Source organism: Dromaius novaehollandiae, chromosome Z (assembly GCF_036370855.1).
Source record: "Dromaius novaehollandiae isolate bDroNov1 chromosome Z, bDroNov1.hap1, whole genome shotgun sequence".
Taxonomy (NCBI): Eukaryota; Metazoa; Chordata; class Aves; order Casuariiformes; family Dromaiidae; genus Dromaius; species Dromaius novaehollandiae.
The window spans coordinates 43,142,963-43,161,890 of NC_088132.1; the positions used below are offsets into that span (position 1 = coordinate 43,142,963).

The following is an 18,928-nucleotide window of genomic DNA, read 5'->3' on the forward strand; positions in this document are numbered from 1 at the left end:
AGATTCACGTGAACCTTCAGTGTTACCCAATGAAAGTCTGATATGCCAGTGCCATCATTAGTATTGTAAATTCCATCCTCAGTACCAAATTATTCCATGTGGCCACATACACGCCACTCCATTTTGTAAGTAATAACATAGATAATGATTGTGGAACACCTGGCTGCAAGTTTGTTGATCAACTGAGATCGATTTGTTCAAAATATGTCAGGCAGGATGAAATCCTGACAATTTCAGGTGTGGATTAAATTGCAACCTCCTGGTCCTAGGCCCCTTAGGCTAGTCTTCTGATACGTCTGATACATCAGCCCCAACTCCTGGCAATGAAGTGTCCCCAAAGTCGCTTTAGTGTTGTTTGATAGCATATAGCACCTGTAACTCTACACCTACGGTAAGCGAATAAATGAGCTCTTATCCCCAAAACTGCCTAAAACATACAAGTTATGTACTTCATAACTTGAATAACACAGAAAACTAGTAGATCTTCAAATGAAAGCAGGGAAAGAATCCCTTGCTAGAAGCTTTTCAGAGACTGACAATGAAAAATGACTGATATAGTTGGAAGAGGGCAGAGTGAGGTGATGAAGAGAAGTAGACAGATACGTGAAAGAAAGGCTTTATAGCTGATTTACAGAGCTTGTTTCACAGATCAGAAACTGAGCTGAGTTTCTTGTTAGTGCTATGCATCAATAAATAATGCCAGAATTTATGGGACTATTTTTGTCCCTGTATCTCTCCACTCCCTGTGGAGAATGTCTCAACTACATCCATGATACCACATTAACTTCCCTCCTCTGCAGGATCTATGATCCACGCTGGAAAAGGGGACAGAGACTGAGTAGGCTGAGAGCAGCAGGAACACGCAGTGACTTCTCTCTCCAACAGATCAGGCAGAAGAACATGGTGCAGCCTGGACTAAAATCCAACCTGCGAATTCTGCGTGCACGTGCCACAGGGCGTCTTCCATATTTAATGCTATGTTCCCTGATGCTTTGTACAGTTTTGTAGTAGCTGGAGAAGACTGAGTTGAAAGAAGGCAATCGTAAGCTATGTGAACTGAACCAGAACAGAGGAATATTTGAATTGCAGGAGACCCAACTACCTCTCCCTTTACTGCCACCAAATTCACGTGTAGATTTGGCAACTCGCATACAGCCAGAGCTAAAATACACCTCTGTCACATGAAGTGTGATTTGGGATGGAATTTTGGTACCAAAACCAAAGAACGCAAACCCTGAAGATTCCTTAGGTTCTTATGTTGCTGTGGCTAATTTAGCTTTTTGAGAGATCCAGCTAGTCAGCGTTGAGAACTAGTTGAGACCTTCAGACTAAGTTTCCTGAGGTCGCCATTACAAATGACTACTCTGAACGTGCTCCCATAAACTTTGTGACTAACAAACTCTGCACAAAGCTCAATGCTAGTAAAGCTGTCCCTCTTTGGACACGTTTCACATATCCACGACATGGGAGGGAGAAGACCTGGCTTATAAACACACAGTTTATATGTTAGACACGATGTCCACCAACACTACGCCCCTTTCTCCATTGGTTACATAACATCAACAAACAAAATGAAGAATTGGAAAGAAGGAAGAACTATCAACCACATACGAAGTCATGCCCTCTTTTGTGCCCTTTCCTCAGAGCCAGTGAATCTTGAATGCTGTTTCTGCCTGAGAGAAAGTGGTTGGAAGAGTTTATAGCTGATAATGGCATTCTTCTGGTATGGCAGACCCTCTGGTATGGTTTAGACCTCTCATGAAGTGGAGGACACTAAACACAATCTCCTATTCCTGTATCAGTGTTTTATCACAGAGCTACCATACAGAAGAGCACTGGAATTACCATAATCTTCATCCTTGCCCACCTTCGAAAGGACTGACTTAGAGATCTAAAAAGATCTGAACTATGAACTCCCATCTCTGCTGAGTGCTTCTTGCACCAGTGTTTGATATCTGTCTCTCTGAGAAAAGCTGAGATGCAACACACACCACTTCCTGCTCAGCCCTCTGTGCTGGTCCTGTTCCTTCTGCTGGCTACTGTAAGGCAACCAAAATGGGAGGCAGCCTTCCCCAAAGCCTTGCCCATGCCTGACTTATCTATATGCATTTTCTCCGTAAAGACAAGTATGCACAAGAATGCACAAAATAGCAATAACTAATTGCCTGAATACAAATCCCTTACAGATCTAGCCGCTTGCCTTAGCACCTCATGTTTTCCCCATCCACAAAACACAGAAATGTTGCTGTGTTCTCTCACCGTGGTGTTGCATCTCTAACATAGTAATAGTCCAAAAAGAATAACGGAAATGAGTCCTAATAGTAATATGAATTATTTTCCTAGAGTGTTGATAAACAGATTTTTGGCTTCTCCCTCATCTTGACCTGCAGGAATTAGGATTTTTCCCACAAATTCTTGAAAGCCACACCACAGAGTTCTTCTGACTTTGTATGCTCTCATGTTTTTACATTTAAGTCATATACTTAGTACATGTGCTACTCAGTTTAAAACCCTACAACTACTTCTCATGATATTTCTTCTTGTAGCACTATTATTTTATTGGGGAGTAAATGGCTAAAAAGAGTATCAGTGTTATATATCTTGCAGATAAAAATTAAAATTTCTGTAGGTTGATATTCCTGAGAGTACTGCTTAGAGGTCCTGAGATGTTAGCATATCATATAATCTTTGCAATTCTAAAGTAACTTCAAATCAGAATTCTCTCAAAATACGATAGCACTGAAATACAAACAAAGCATGTTATTTCAGCTATTTCTTATTATTTATGGAAAGGCTTCCAGCTGCTTTCAACTGTATTCACATTAGTGCACTCTGGTTCTCGAAAAAAAGCCCCGTTGAAGTTTCAAACATCTGTTCATGCAATATATGCAAAGTATAATGGAATAGCTTTCTGGAAACAAACAGTAGTATTAGGAGGCTGCTTAAAAAGAAGGGGAAGGAATAACAGATATATATATTTTTACATTTATGGGAAAACATATTATTAGGGTTTTTTTATTTATTCAGTTTTTATTTTTTCGTAGGGAAGCACTTCTTAATTCAAATGGAGAGCTAGTTCTGTTTGGCAAAAAGTTTGGATGATCCTCCCCCATATACTCTAGCCCTGCAGCCATCACCATTGCAACGTTCAGCTTGTACTGAACTTTTGTTCTGATCTTAAGAGCTGCTTTGACCAGATCACACACCCCACAGAGATCAGACAGTGAAGCTAGCTTCAGGATTTTTTGAAGGCTCTTTTGTAACCTGTACCCGGTCTTGCTGCCCATACAACTGTTGTTTTAACTTCTGCCTCCACTTTTCTATTCCTGCCTGTGTTCTTTCTTTTACAGGACACAAGATAAAAGGAGTCCAGCTCGGCCAAAGAGGATATATTTTATCTTGAAATACACTAGTGTGTGTAACCAGTTTGCCAAATGAGTACATGCTGATTATGGAGCTCTTAGTAAAATAAATACCCTCTCTTACAAAACTGAATTGGATTTGCCCCTCTGAGGGGCTAGGGAAGAACTTGACTGCAGGCCAGAGGAATGAATCCAGGATGCTAAGTTATAAGTTATATGCTGTCCTTGTTTTATTCCAGCAACTGAACTGCCAGCAGCAGAGAAAATGCTGTCGTTTCTCATCTTCTACTCTTTTCTCTTCATTTTTGTGCATGTACCCAGTTTTCCTTTAATTTTTTGTTTGACAGTGTAGAACAAGGAAACTCAATCTCCCTCCCCTAAAATGAATTACTGTTGCAACGGTGACAACAGGATCACAGCACAGGCTTCTAAAAACAGTGACATCCTAAAACACAAAAGGAGGAGATATTCTAAGATCCCCAGTGCAAGCCTCATGGACAGGCTGCCTAGGCAGAAGCCCTGTCTTCCCTGCAGGACAGCTCCACCCAAGGCATGTTACTAGACTACCTTTAACAGGCTGTAAATAGTGAAGGGTTTCTAAAGAGAAGGACTGTAATCTCAGGATAGACTAATATTTACCTGTGCTTCGGATAGACTAATATTTACCTCTGCACTTCTGCATGGCTGAAGCTTTGCTTTTGGTGTTAAATATATCATCACGGAGTAACACATTTCATGCCTATTCCCAGTCTTGCTTCTCTACAGTTACATCCAAACCAGACATCCACAGCTCCTCTAGATGTGCTTAAAGCCATGGAGAAGAAATCACTGCAAGCAAGAGCAAAACATCCATGGACAGGTTGGTGAGGGAAGAAATGCAGCTCAGATTGTTTCATGAAAGTTCCTCTTAAGTTATTCAAACCTAAAGGTGTGTGTGTGGATCAATTGTTTCTTTTTTACCGGATTAATAATCTAAAGGATACTATTTAGTTTCTCAGTACTCGCTCAACAATGCAAAGCATGCAGTAGGCCGAGCTTCCTTGAAACTGCACAAGGAGTTGAGCTTTATATTTTCCTCTTTTTAGTAATCTGTCTTTATACTTCTGAAAAATAAGCTGCGAACACCAGAAATGAATGTTAGCTAATTACCTGTAAATTAAATGCAGTGGGGGGGAAGGAGGGGGGGAAAGAGACAGAATACATACTCTCTTGTCTTGACTTAATATCTTAACCCAAGGGACGACTTACTCATGAAGAACACAGCAATTCAATCTAAATGGTGACAGGTAAAAAATATTGTTCTACATTAAGTGATTTTTACACATCATCTGCATTACAATGCAATATAATACAATATATTGTAATGCAGATTATATGCTAAATACCTTTATGTATAGAGAACACTTTTTTCAGATGCAGAGTGAGTTTTTTTCTTTTTCTGAAGGATGTCCTGGCAATACAGACAAAAACTGCTTTTTCTTTCCAAGGACTACAATAACATATTACAAAGCTTTTTTTTCATTAAAACTTTCACTTTCACTAAATAGTGTCCAATTTCACAGCTTATAAAACAAAAACCCATTGGTATCTTACTGTAGAACAAATATGCTTTTAGTTGGCTATTCTTTTGCTGTGTATTTATGAAAAATGAACTTTTCTGTGCTTCTTTACAAACTATGCATCTGATGGACTTTATTTAGAAGCAGTTTTCTTTAGGAAGGTAAAGAGTCAGACCATGAAAGCCAGATTCCCCTTACATATAAGGGAAAACTGGATATAACCAGTGGAAAGTCAAAGCCTTGGTGCCTTATTTCTTATTATTTCTTATTTCTTCACTGACAATAATTTTTACTGAAATCTTTTATTCATCTTTCAGAAGAAACATAACAGTATGAACTACACATGAATAACAGCCAATGACACTGATGACTAAAAATGAGCATACCAGGAAAACTAAAGTAATCTAAATACGTAATAGCTCGTACTATCGGTTGAGTGGTAGTTAAGAAACAGCCTATAGGTATGACCAAGTCCCTGCTCTCACTGAAATTAATGGCAAAACTCACTGCAGTCATTTCCTACACTCAACATGGATGGGGGGTGTGTGTCTGTGAATAACACAAGAATGTATGCCCTGATCGACAAAAATAAACCTTTTTAATGGTGAACACTGATATACAGTTGTTTTCATGTGCAGTTACAAATGATACTATTCTTTTTTCTTTTCGAAAAAATTAGAACATTATAGATTAATGAAATGTTTAAAAAAACCTACTGAAACTGCAAATAAAAGAACTGAGGAAAAATAGCCATGAAAAATATGGCTGCTTACTCAAATGTAACTTTGCTACACTGCATTCACGCATTACAGTTAAGAACTGATAATTTTTTTTAATCGAGAACTGAATTTTGTGTTAAGTGACTTTTTAAATGAAGAATACCAGCTTTGTGAGGAAAAAATTTGACTTTAAATATACATATACACATATATATATACAGAGAGATATTCCAAACATTAGAAATCTGGGGAAAAAAAGAATTACTGCCATAGTACTTCAGGCAAATGAGAGCATTTGTCTCGGTCTTTCATCTTCTTCTCTGGACCAGATTTCTCAGCTAAACTTCCTCTCTCTCATATGGCAGTTCAGCAAGAGTACTGAAAATTACAGTATCACAGGGTATATATAGTCTAGTTATGGAGCCTATAGAGATACTGAGCTTAGAGGAATATAGAGGCAGGAGGTATTCAAACTGTAGCTCCCATAAGGCCAGATGGCAGAAGATGGAAATTTTCATTTTATAGCCACAAATATACAGCTTTTTCTCAAAAAGTCAACAAAAGTCCTGTTTTATTAATTCTAATAACGATCATCTCCAAGTGCCATACACAGTCCCTGGACCCCTTTTCAGCGTAAGCATCTGTAACACTTGCTTTCTCAGTCAATTGGCAAGGTTCAGCCAAGAGCGGCACTCCTCCAAGAACATCGATTAATGGCTGAATGAGCCTCTTGACTACCACTTAGTACTACAATTCACTGCAATACAAAATGAGGAGCCCAGACAACTCTATAGCCCATTTGTCATATACTACCCACTGATGAAAATAATAAAAAAATGACTATCTACATTAGAAGATAATCATGCCTTGAAAAAAAATCCTCCCAAGCGCCAGTGTCTGGGCTTCGAAGACCTTCTCATCCTCATCACCAGTAAGAAACTTCCCACGGACCAACAAACAGCAGATGGATGGGACCTTGCCAGGGCAACAGAGTTAAACAGTTGCCTCCCTCATTTCTCAAACAGCCACAGCCAATGTCCCTCACAACAAAAATCATCAGTCGCCTTAGATCTTCCCACACCCATTGCATTGCACACCTCCCATTTCTGGTAATAATTAGAAAGTCACTTTTATTTTTCTGATGAATACTGAAAAGCATGAACTCAACTGAGACTTTTTATATATGATCTCATAACCTGCTATAATTTCCTTCAGACCCTAACTCTAGATATCATCCGCAGCTCCAGGAGGGAGGGCCAGAAGTCCATTACCATTCCCTTCACTCATACTCCTCTGCTGCACAGGTGTGCACTATTTTATGTTCGCAAATTGTCCAACTGATTAGCATAATTAGATTAACCCCAGAACAACTATTTTCAACATATGCATAACCTGAAAACCGTTGTTCTGTTTCTGATCTGAGAAAAAGTTTATGTGGCTGAATGCTTGTCTGATTTTGAACTACATCAACCGGTCTTCAAGAAGCATGCTTCTTCATAAAAATTGTAAAGTGCCTCACCGATATTAGTTAAGCATCACAAACCCTGTGAGGGAGGATGCTCACATATGAAAAAAACTGAAGTCAAAATGAGAATTCTCCAAAATAATCTCTGTATTTGGATGCCTCATTGACTGATACACAGTGATATTTCATAATATTTAATAATTCTTATGGGACAGTATATATTAATTAAAACCTAGGAATATTAAGCAGACTATCCTTCAAAGCGCTGCTGTGAAGCAAAATGAATAAATACTCTCTCAATTTTATGGGTGAAAAAGTTGAAACAAAAAGAGTCAATAACTTGGCCAATGGCACAATGAATTGAGAATACAGTAGGACGCAAATCCAGACCATCTGACTCACAACCTCGTGCTCCTTCCTTCAAAGCATGTTGCTTTATTGCAACGACAGCTCCCAAATTCCTTCAGATACAGTTGTTAGCACTTGGTAGATCTAAGATGTAGGCCCTCGGTATCTCAACTGCAAAACCACAGAACAGGCACCATCTCTTCTGTTTAACAGTGACACTAATATTGTTTTAAGCAACTTGTCCAGACTTGTGCAGGATATTTGAGACAGAGGTGGATCTAATGCCTTTAACAGAAGGCATTTACCTGCCCAGACTACAAGACAATCTCCAGACTAGCCTTGGTGCCTGTTATCTAGCCTTCTTGTCGTATGGCCAAAGGAGGCAAAGAGCTGTAGATCTGAGGCTTCATTCCATAAATAACATGGTTTGCTCCATTCGAGAATCCTGTGCTCTTCTCATAGGATCAATGTGCTATATGTTGTTTGCAACAACAACTTTTCTAGAATGACTGATTATAAATTTCACATAATTATTAAGTCCCTGCTTAGGGTAGCAGTAATCATTCTGTAAAGTGTATCCTAAAGATACTTCATTCTTTTTAAATACTGAGTCATCATGAAGAAGTAAATTCCGCAGTGAAAAGCTAAGTAACCTCATATTTGCAACTGCGAAGGTATAACAAGCAGTTAACAGTTCCTTATTGTATCTAGTTTATTTGAGGAATTTTCCTGAAGTGCCAAATGGAACTGCCTGCTTCTGCTTCTTTTTTGCTTAATGAAATGGATCTCCCCCCATAAGGACATTACCTGATTCAATCCCTTAAATGTATTATCTGTGCAGAACTTAAGAGATGTAATAAACACAGTAAAGATCAAATAACGAATATATAATACACAACCCTATGTTTTGATCTATGCTCAGGAGACTGAGCAGAATGGTTGGATAAGGTATACGAGCAAATCAAAGACAAATGACTTAGCATGTTCAGCTACCTGTCCCATAGGTGTAGTTTTATAAACATATTTCTTTCTGTATCTATTAACAACAATTCCAAATCTAATTTCTTATACATTATCTCAGATTTTTTTTTCCACTACTAGGTGTATCAACTTTTCTTTTGGCCTCTTTAGCCCTTCTAACAGGACAATGCCTTCTTGTCCTCTTTCAGCTGCTTTGGAAATTATGGTCCTAATTTGCCTGACAGTTTCCTGACTTTGACGGTCAGAAATCTCAGGGGTAAGAACCGTATATGTTTCTTGAACTACATTTTATTCACTGGAAGTGCAACTTAAAGGATCCAAAACTACACACAAATTGGGCTGAATTTAGCAAAAACAAAACAGAAGCATTCTATTTCAGCTGTTTCGAACCAACAAAAAAGGTTGGGGGAGTTTTCTCCTTTGGGAACAATATAAAATTTTAATTAATGGTTAAGAACGATTAAACCTCTAACATGAAATAAAATATTCCCAAATTATTTCTTCATTTCATTGACAAAAATAAATTTTGTATAAACATTTTCCCCCAATTTCTCTTTGTTGGCTTAATTAGCAATTGGAAAAAACAAGCAGAACTGTACAAATGATCTAAGAATACTATTTTTTTTAACCTAGATACTAGAGAGATATTACAGCAACTTCTAGGAACTCAGATCTCTCAGCAAGTGTATGTTCTCAGAAATGGCTAACATGTCTTGCTCAAAATTTTATTTCCTCTTAAATGACAATGCGTTAGTCAGCCAAAATGAAAAATTAGTCTTATTATCTAAATAAAAAGAATACTGATAGGCATTTTATGTTCTTCGCAGTCTGTTCCTAGTATACTACTTAGTTCAATTCACAAAGAATCATTTGTTCCTTAGCTAAGCTGTTCCCAGAGGACAAAAATAATGATTCCTGAGGCTTTTCTTTAAACTATAGCACCACAGCGATCAGCATGCACAGATCTGAAGCTGTCAGTCAGCTACCAGACTGCTCCTCACAAATGACTTGTTACCTCCTCCAGAACAAGCTGGACCGCTCTGTCCCTGACCCTCATCTGTTTTTGTTTTTTTTTTTTTTAATGGACATTCCTCCTTTCCCAGGTAGTCCTGTCTTAAGCAGCATGAAAAGTTAGTTTGAATGGAAAATCAGAGGAATTTGCTCTTTCACCATCTTCCTTAGTTTTCTCTTTCTAATTTCTCTGTGCTCTCCAGAGCTCCCGCATGTGCATTTGGAAACAGGAATTGTAGAAGTGGGACTGTGTGCATCAAAAGTAAACAGTCAACAGGTTCCTCCTCTTTTTACCCATCACTTTTCTTCCACTATTGAACTGCCATCCTGTTCTTTGTAATTTTTGTTTAAAAAACCCAACAAGAAGCTTAAGCTAATCAAAATGTTAGTACATGATTAGGACCACACTTGGTTATTTTTATACTGGGTTACTGTGCAAAGATCAGGCCACCTGCTATGAGAGCACTGTTTAACACACAGTTAACGCTGTCACTGGTGATAATAATTGTGTGTCCAAACTGAACTGGCGCTACTGTAATTCATGGCACACACATACAGTGGCACAGCATTACAATATGGCCTCTTTATGTGCTCAATTGTACAAATAAACTCAGTAATGTAATAGTATCCCGTTTCTCATAATGCAACAAAACATCCCAAAATGTATCTATCAGCTACACTGGAAACACCCTGTTACATGAACTACACTCACTGCTAACCACACTGCTAATATAATCAAGGCTCAACTGAGTTTAGCTGTTGTTGCTGTGCAAACAACTTCCCTAACCACATCCTTATGTTCTTGTTCATCATTTGCCCTACACTTTTATCATTAAAAAAAATAACTCGCATGCTCCAAAAGGATGCTAAAAGTCTGAACTGAACAGTTCCGAGACACAAAGAGTTGGATCTAGTACTAATAACGTCCATGATGAGCATGAATTAATCTCTACAAAGGCCAAAAAAGGCAACAAAATATTTTTAAATACTGTAATTTTTCTGAGTGTGTTTCAGAGTGACAATCATGAGAGTATATTCCTATATGTATTATATATCCGCTGGCATAGGGAATGGATAAAAACTTGAAACTGAAGTCCTCTGCATTTCCATAGGGAAAACAGTATGTAAGCAGAAGCAATGCAAACTCTTCACATATGCTCTGCTTCCTCCGATGCACCAGATGCAAATTCAAAAGCAGTGCACAGAACTAAATTTCTATGCCAGTTTAAACTTTGGCTTATTTTCAAAGATGACAAATTAATGCCAGCATTTTACCCATGGGGAACCCGCTCATTACATCTTGCACAGAGACCATTCAACGTTTAGACGTGTTTACGCCTACCCACCAATCATTATGTTGCTACATGTGAACACTGCTGAACTTTATGGGGTAACAGATGATTTACCAGTAGAACAAACTGAATCAAAACGACTCATGAATAAAAATCATGTCCATGCTTCACAACTTGCCAGCTTCCTCTCAAATTTCTCTTTCCCTCTATGTAGAAACAGGAACTGCTCTTCCCCATCTCCCACTTTCTCCTGCTGCTTGAGGTCTCTCAGTCCATTACTAGCCTTTCCTCTTGAGGCTCTCCTCATGCTTTCCACTACCCATTTTGTAGCGCACACAGAAATAACTGTGGTAGAAGTGTGATATATATGGAGCTACAAAAATAACTGACAACTCAACTGGTTCTCTTGGAGTTTTGTAAGGGGGGAAAAAACCCTCTAAAAATATTTAAATCTACTGGAGTCTAAGAAAAGATTTTTTGGCAGAACTGAAACAAATGTCCAAATGAATTTACTTTTTGAATTGGTGCTTTAAACAGTTCCTGAAAAAGCTAAATCATGTAATGATATTTTTTGAGCAAAACAATGTACTAAAGCAATATGAATTTACAGAATGGTTAAATGAATCGGAATCTGCATCTTTTCTTTGGCAAAAGTAGAAGAAATTTTTGCCTAAAAGAAAGTTTTGCCCAGATCTATGTCTATACAGAGGATGCCAGATGAAGGTACAAGCAAGATTCATGGGGATAAGGCATTTTCAATAGAGTACTGCTACCTCTAAAAGCTGTTTCAGCCATGAGGAACAGAAGAAGCTCAGCTACAGAAAATACAAATCTCAGTGGGGTCCTCAGTCTAACCTGCTCCACCCACACAAAAGAAACCACAGCCAAAGAAAGAGACCCCCTCCAAACAACATTCCGAAACAAAAAACAGAACAACTTACTGTCTTCTTCAACATTTTGACGGCGTAAGGTTTCTGGGTCCCTTTCTGCCTGCATCTGTAGACAACGGATGTAGCCCCACTAAATTAAAAAAAAAAAAAAAAAAAAAAAAAAGGAAGAATAGTTGTACATACACCTCTTTGAACACATCAATAAACAGAGCTGCCTAACTCATTTCATTGTTGGTCACAGCTGAAACTACATTTTCTACTTCTCCCTGTTTGGAAGCAAAGACACCTCAATTTTTCCCCAAAGGTGCAAGCAAAAACAGTGTAAAAACTGCTCTCTATTAGACCAGTGAACTTCAGTGGTTATTCAGTCAACAGAAACTGCAAGAGCTCAAGATACTTTTCTGGTCGTATCTTTTTCGGCTCCTGAATCATTCTGGCAGTCTCTTTAAGACAGTGAGGAAAGTAATCTGGCCCAAATCTGTACCAACCAACATTGTCTCTGCTAAGGCAATCTATTTGCAACAATTAGCTGAGTTTTTTTTAAACAATGTTGGTGGCAGTAATGGGGAGGAGTACAGAGTACAGTTGCCCAACTAGGCAAATTTAGGACCAGTCTGAGCAGGCAGAACTCCTCCTTAATTCGGTGGGAACTGATGGTGCTCGTTCATAGCTTGTTCACTGGACTGGGCTCACATTTCCCAGCTGCCTTCAAGGTGCACTTGTTTGAATGCGCCAGGGTTGAGCATTCATAACATAAAATTACAGAACTGCTGGTTGGAAGACACTTCTCCAAGTGGGAGGTTGGACTAAATGACCTTCAGATGCCCAGATCAGGTCAGTTACTGCTGCTTGGGTTACTTGCTGTGCTCTGTTTGGTACTTGCAAGGAAGGGACCTGTACTATAGGAATTGCCCAAATGGATGAAAAAAACTGTGGCAAAACTGTAAAGGTTGCAAATAATTCAGGTAACTTTATCTTCCAGCACATTTACTGTTAGATGTCTTTGAGCATCCTAGCCCCAGCCACCATAAAACAGATGCACTAGAATGCTGCAGGTGAGCACAGGGTTTCAGACACTTCTGAACTGACCGACAGCAGTAAGCATGCAGAATAGAGCAAGCAAATCTGTCCTCACGAGATTTCCATTACTCACTTTAGGACCCGATAGTTCTGAGTAGCTGCAGATCTTTTCACTACAAGGGACTGCCGTTATCACATACAACTTTGTGAATAACAGAGATGGTAGCGCTGCAGTGAAAGAATGCCATATGCACCACACAGTTGAATGCACTGCAGACACCTCTGAACCAGAAGAAACCCAAGTCGCTATAAGAGACACTCACAGGCTATGGCACGACACGCACGTTCTTCGTTTTTAAACAAAGAAATGATTTAGCCGTGTTTGCCTATATACATTAAACCATGCCACAAGGCTTATTATGTGGGGTGCAGTGCTGCATAAAACTGGCTCACACGCTGCCTGCATGCACGTTCTGCACTTGCCTCTCCTCAGCACAGGCAGACCCGGTGCAGGTGCCTGATGGTGCTTGACGTACATACACCCTTACTCTTCTGAGCACCTGGGTGAGCACAGGAACTGGTACTTGACTGAGAATGTGCCTTACAGAAAGACCTCTTCATCAGGAAAGGTCACCTACAGCAAGGTTTACACGGCTCAGTCACCTGAGGGCTTGTGTGCATCAAATGCACATACAGTACTCTTCAGCTCAAATGCTAAAATGATTTGTCTCTTAGAATAGTGTATTGATAAGTGTGTGGGAGTACCGCAAGCCTCAATGACTCCCAGAATCATTACATGAATTTAATTAGATTTCTCCTCCTTGGCCAACTCTCACATGGTTCAGTTTAGCAAGAAAAGAAAAACATACCACATGAAAAAACCCTCAACATCTTTTAAGTACAACTGAAAATGTTAAAAGAAAAGGACCTGCTGTGATAAGGCTTACACCTCCAATATTTCACTACAGCACTGCAACAGGGAAGTCCCTGTATAAACTACAAATCATTTCTCTATCCTGCTTCACATATTCAGAGTGTAATATAAACAATTAAACTAATTAATCTACATATGCTCTTGTTAAGTAGGCAGCAAACTTTCTAGAAATGATTATGTAAACAGTATTTTACAGCTTTATTTGATTGAGGGCACAATCAGATGCGCTACAGTTGATGGAGGGCTATCACTGTCTCTCAGTAATTCTATTTTCAGTGTTTGCTTAACTAGTTTGAAACTTGGCTCTGAAAAGTTTTCCACATGAACAGAAACCCAATCACTACAACATTTTCGATGATTTCACAGAACTGGCTTAATGATGAGATGAACAGCTCATCAAGCAGGGCTGGCTAGCATGGCACCAGCTTTACCAGTTAATTTGGCTGCACCCAAAGCTGGAAAAGTGGTGGCATAGTCCTAGAAAGAGGCATATGACAGCACCAAGAGAAAGGAATTTAAGAAGGAATGTCCTGACAAATCTGTTCCTGTCAGCAAGGAAAGAGATCACCAAGCTAACAGCCAGCATGACCTTTTCTTCCTCTTCCACATTAGAAAACAGGACCAGAAGTCAGAAACAGGGTGGCAACTGCTTGCACCAGTGCTGGTGCAAAGCTCAGCAGACAACTCTTGCAAGTGCAGACCTGACTCCTTTGCTCTTTGGTGATAAGGGGTATCTCTCTCTCTCTCTCTTTTTTTTTTCAAGCAGCCTTTGGGGATCCCTTCCTTTTGATATGTCTATGCAAACAGAGCTGCCTTGTGCACAGAAGTTCATTTTGCTTTGCTTATCTTGGGGCTGTCTGCAGGAGCTTGGCGAGCCTTCTGCTGAACCAGCACATACAGCTTTCCCGGGTCTGTATGACTTGGAGGGTCACCAGTATAATCTGAGTGATTAAAGCCTCAGTCAACAAAAAGCAGTGGAAAGCTTTGGGGGCAAGAAGCGTGTGTAACTGGAAAGCTCAGAGAACTGCTAGTTGATATAACCTCTGCCCTCATCTTGAGTTTTTCAGCATCAAACCTTGACTGTAAACAATGGGACTCTCAGAAGCTGGTTTGGGATCTGTATCAGCTAAACATTTCCTTGACTCTTTTGGTCAGACAACGGAACTACGTAGAAATCAAAAATTCCTGTGGCAACACACATGCCACTTGCAGCAAGCCTGGAATTTCCAGGCAGGCCGAGACTGGGAGCCTCCCGGGGTCTCATGCTCTGCAGCTGGTGCTCCACCTCGCGTGAATAATATTAATGGTGTTACACAAAGAAATCACCTACACTCAACAGTTAAGGCACTTAGCTTAATAATCACGAGATACCAACACCAGGCAATATTTATTCCTACAATGTGGAACAATTTCAACAGAAGAAACTGAGAGCACTCCGAGCCCGAGCAGCTAATAATCACTTGCAGAAGTAGCCTGCAGTGTGTGACTGACAACCAAACCCATTCCCCATTCAGACTAGGAAGCAGAAATGAAGTCTCCCATGCTCCAGATGAGTTTACCAACCACAGGACTATCCACTGGATAGCACTGATGTGTTTCAGATTACTCCTGCCAGCTCTTACCTCTTTGTAGCTGGTGGAAAATAAATAAATAAAATATTGTATTGCATTATTTATGTCTGTGTCTATGTGTCTATGTATTTATATTTATTTACTTACACAGGTTTAAAAGAGAAGCCACTTTTATTCTGTGCTTGCAAATCTCTTTCTTCTGCATAAAACAGACAGCCTGAATTCAAAGCATAAATTATTTAAAGTTGGCTGGAACAATATAAAAAAAGGCATGTTGTTGGAAATGAAGATAGTTCAGTAACTAAGAGAACAGTAAAAATTAGAATTTCTGCTTTGCTGAAAACATCATCATTCCCTTTTACTGACATATGTATCTCTGTCTGGAAAACAGCTTAATGATTCTGTTAAGATTTATTTTTAAAAGCCCGCATGTAACTGTGAATATGTTAAAAAATAACAACAATAAAGTCAAACAATGCTTTACTATATGCTTTACTACATCATGGGTTTCTGCCCATTTTTGAATTTACAAAAAAGTTTAAGATGCTGTATACATCTTAACTGATGCTACTTGGTCATAATGGACAATAAAATACTTGCTTCCATATGGTGGGCTGATGGCACTAAGAGCAGTAACAACTCATGAAAAGCCTCATGATGTCCTATATATGAAATATATCACCGCTGCTACACACACTGTTTAGTGCTACCGCAGCGCTACAATTTTACTGCAGTAGAAAACTTCACTGACATGATAAACTTGCTCAGCTATTAGTCCAAAGATTGTGTGAACAATTTAAAGTATTAAAGTATTTAAAGTATTAAAACTGCTTAATACATTAAATCAGACTAAAATCCAATCACTGATCTTTGCACATGTTGCTTTCCATGTAAATTTGAAAGACTTTGAAACATTAAAAATGTACGTGTAAAACTTTTTGCCCTTTAATATACACTTCACTGAGTATTTTGAATGATTTTTCTGCTTACAATGCTTGGTATTACTGAATTCTCAATTATTTTATGGCACTAATTTAGAAATTGAAGTATTTTAAATATTTAAAACAAGCTGAACAGCAAAAGTGGTTACTTGTACACTATACTTGATATAAACATATCAAATAACAAGCAGATTACAGATAATATTTTAATTAATGCTCACAAAGGACCTGAACTAAAGTAAAAGAACTAAACAGACATCTGCACTGACACCAAGGACTGAACCAGGGATCTCCGAAACAAGGAACGTGTGGTAAGCCGAAGAGACTGCCTCCGTGGCTGTGAGCTATGAAAGATTCGTAGCTTCTATAGATGAAGCACAGAGAAAGACAAGGGTAAAAAGCAGTGGAAAAAGTGTATACATATTGTTAAAAATAAAGAGAATAATGTAAATGGATCCTAAAATTAACAAGGAATCAGAAAAAAATGGCATTTAAAGAGAATGACACTTGCATTTTAAAGTCCTTAGATATTGCAGTTGATCAGTGCAGAAAAGACGCATTACCCGAGTATCTGAGTTTAGTAAAGCAGGACTGACTAGGTCAGGCAGACCTGTGAGACCAACAGGTGATGGAGCTGAATTTCCCCGCACAGAGGAAGAAAATGTGGTAGGTTCTGCTTGTGCTAAGGAGTCAAGACAGCAAAGGCGAGAGAAAAGGGAGGCTCACATTTCAAGTACACAAAGTCAAAAATAAGGGTGTCAGCACAGATGGAATGAAGGCAGAGACGTCCATGAGGGATGTTAAGGAGGTGGAAGTGATATTGTGAATTTGCAAATAAAGGCAATAAAGGATAAAATGGAATCTGTGGAATCAGGCAGGGAGCCACTGTGGAGATGGACAGAGAGAGAAGAGCCAAGGCAAGAAAGGACACAATTTGAGCTGGGTTGGAAAAAGCATCTTCTCCCTCACCCCCATGAGAAGCTGCCTCAACAACAAGGGGAACAAAAATGAAACACAGTCACACATCTGTTTGGTCACAGGTAGGCAAGTAAAGTGAATTCTTGGAGCTGCAGTTTCTGTAATAAAATATTTGAAACAGTTACTGACAGCATTTTCACTAAAAGTAGAAAAACTTGTCCTTTCACAAAGTAGGTCAGCATCTCCATACTCACTCATTCCGCTCGCTCATCCCAGGCTTTATAATGCATTTCAAATCAACTCAGTACAAATACACTCCTCCATGTAATCTCATCCAAATTTCATTTGGATTAAATTGCTTAAGTTCTGAATTGATTTTTTTTAAATAGTTTGTGCTTCATGTAGTCACAGAATTATTACACAATCTAGTTTGTCCAATCAAATTAGGTGAAAAAATGAACGGTCCCAAGAAAACTGTGCATAGCACAGAGCCACAGAAATCTCTGCTGTCAGAGGTACAATAACAGATCAAGTCCAATATTGGTTTCCATAAAGAATACTGAGTGTTTCTACAGTTTATAGAAGTACCATAATAAAATACATTACTTCACTCTCTTATGTTCACACCAGGAGGTCAAAATTGATTTAAAGCAATGAAATTACTGTTCTTAGACTTCAAAATTAAATGCCCCATTTGAAGACAGTTAAAAGCTTCGGGCAGAACAAGAAAAGTCACTGACAAAACTACTGGCATCCACACAAGTGAAAATTACATTAAAAAGAAATTACACATTCCATGGTATTATTATTCTTTCATTTAAAAAAGCACATACGTGTAAATTCAGAAATTCTCACAACTTTCACATGAGAACACAGAGAGCATATCAGAACAAAGTTTCTTTTCTACAGTGAACTCGTAAGCAATTTTTAGAGTATTATTCAAATCTGCTTTCTGAAATACAAGCACGAAGAGGGTTCTAAAGTATGTACAGACTACGTAGATGTATGTTATTCCTCCTCCTCTTATGATTTAATGTTGATTCTTTACAAAAGCTTTCAAAAACTCTGAAAGCTTCTTCTAAACATCTCTCTCCATGTATATGACTTGCATGCAATTCTGTGCAACTGCAGCCCTCTCTTCCCCCTCATTATATCGCAAGTAATAAATAAAATAGAAAATTTTGCAAAACAAACAAGGAAAAAACAGCCTGAAATCCTATATGAAATTATTAGTAAAAAATTATTATTTGAAGAAGGCAAGGTTGATGAAAAAACATACATAGTTCATGAAAAGAAAGGTGATTCCATTGCATTTCAGAATTTTATCAGGTTTGATTTTGACAAGAAAGAAAATCAATACCCTTTCAGAATTTCATTCTATGATTTCTACTATCTGCGTTGATTTTCTAGCATCTGATGTGACAGGACATTTTAGCAATCTACTCCTATTTAGCCTGGCCTGCAAAGGCAATGCAATAGATCAATAAGGTATTTTAGATATTCAGACTTTTCACTGCATTATATGGACAAAAGTAAAGGACCCTTACAAAAGCACCTGGATAAAAAGGAAGTCAAAGAAGCTTCTTAAAAGAAACATATCATTTTTCTTACATTTTAAGAAGTTGCATCTTCCTAACATTCCCTGTAAAAGGCCTATGCTGCTTTTAAATGCCTCGTAATCAAACTAGCATTTGCCAATATTCTTAAACCTATATCTTCTACAGATAACAATTTATGGAACTGTAATGCCTTAGATGTGGGTTAGGTCGGCTGGGGAAACGCTAACCAAAATGCAGCAGCCCAAGCCACCATTAACGGACCTGAGTGGCTGCTACTCCACAGCTGCAGGGCAGGGGAAGCAGGGGGGCGGCCCGCAGCCCTGGCCTTGGGGCAACTTGCTGGGGCTGTGGTGGCTTA

At 38.8% G+C, this 18,928-nt stretch overlaps 1 protein-coding gene across 3 annotated transcripts in view; it reads right to left on the minus strand.

Moving 5' to 3' along the window:
• Window positions 1-18,928, minus strand: part of LOC135324820 (calcium/calmodulin-dependent protein kinase type IV-like) — a 173,660-nt gene that overhangs the window by 87,529 nt on the left and 67,203 nt on the right. For 2 of the 3 annotated variants that reach the window (XM_064501784.1, XM_064501786.1), the window contains one exon: window positions 11,679-11,757. In XM_064501784.1, the coding sequence (XP_064357854.1) occupies window positions 11,679-11,757 (79 nt within the window). Of the gene's footprint in view, window positions 1-4,028; window positions 4,095-11,678; window positions 11,758-18,928 lie in introns of those variants that run through there. The other variant, XM_064501785.1, reaches the window with a different exon arrangement.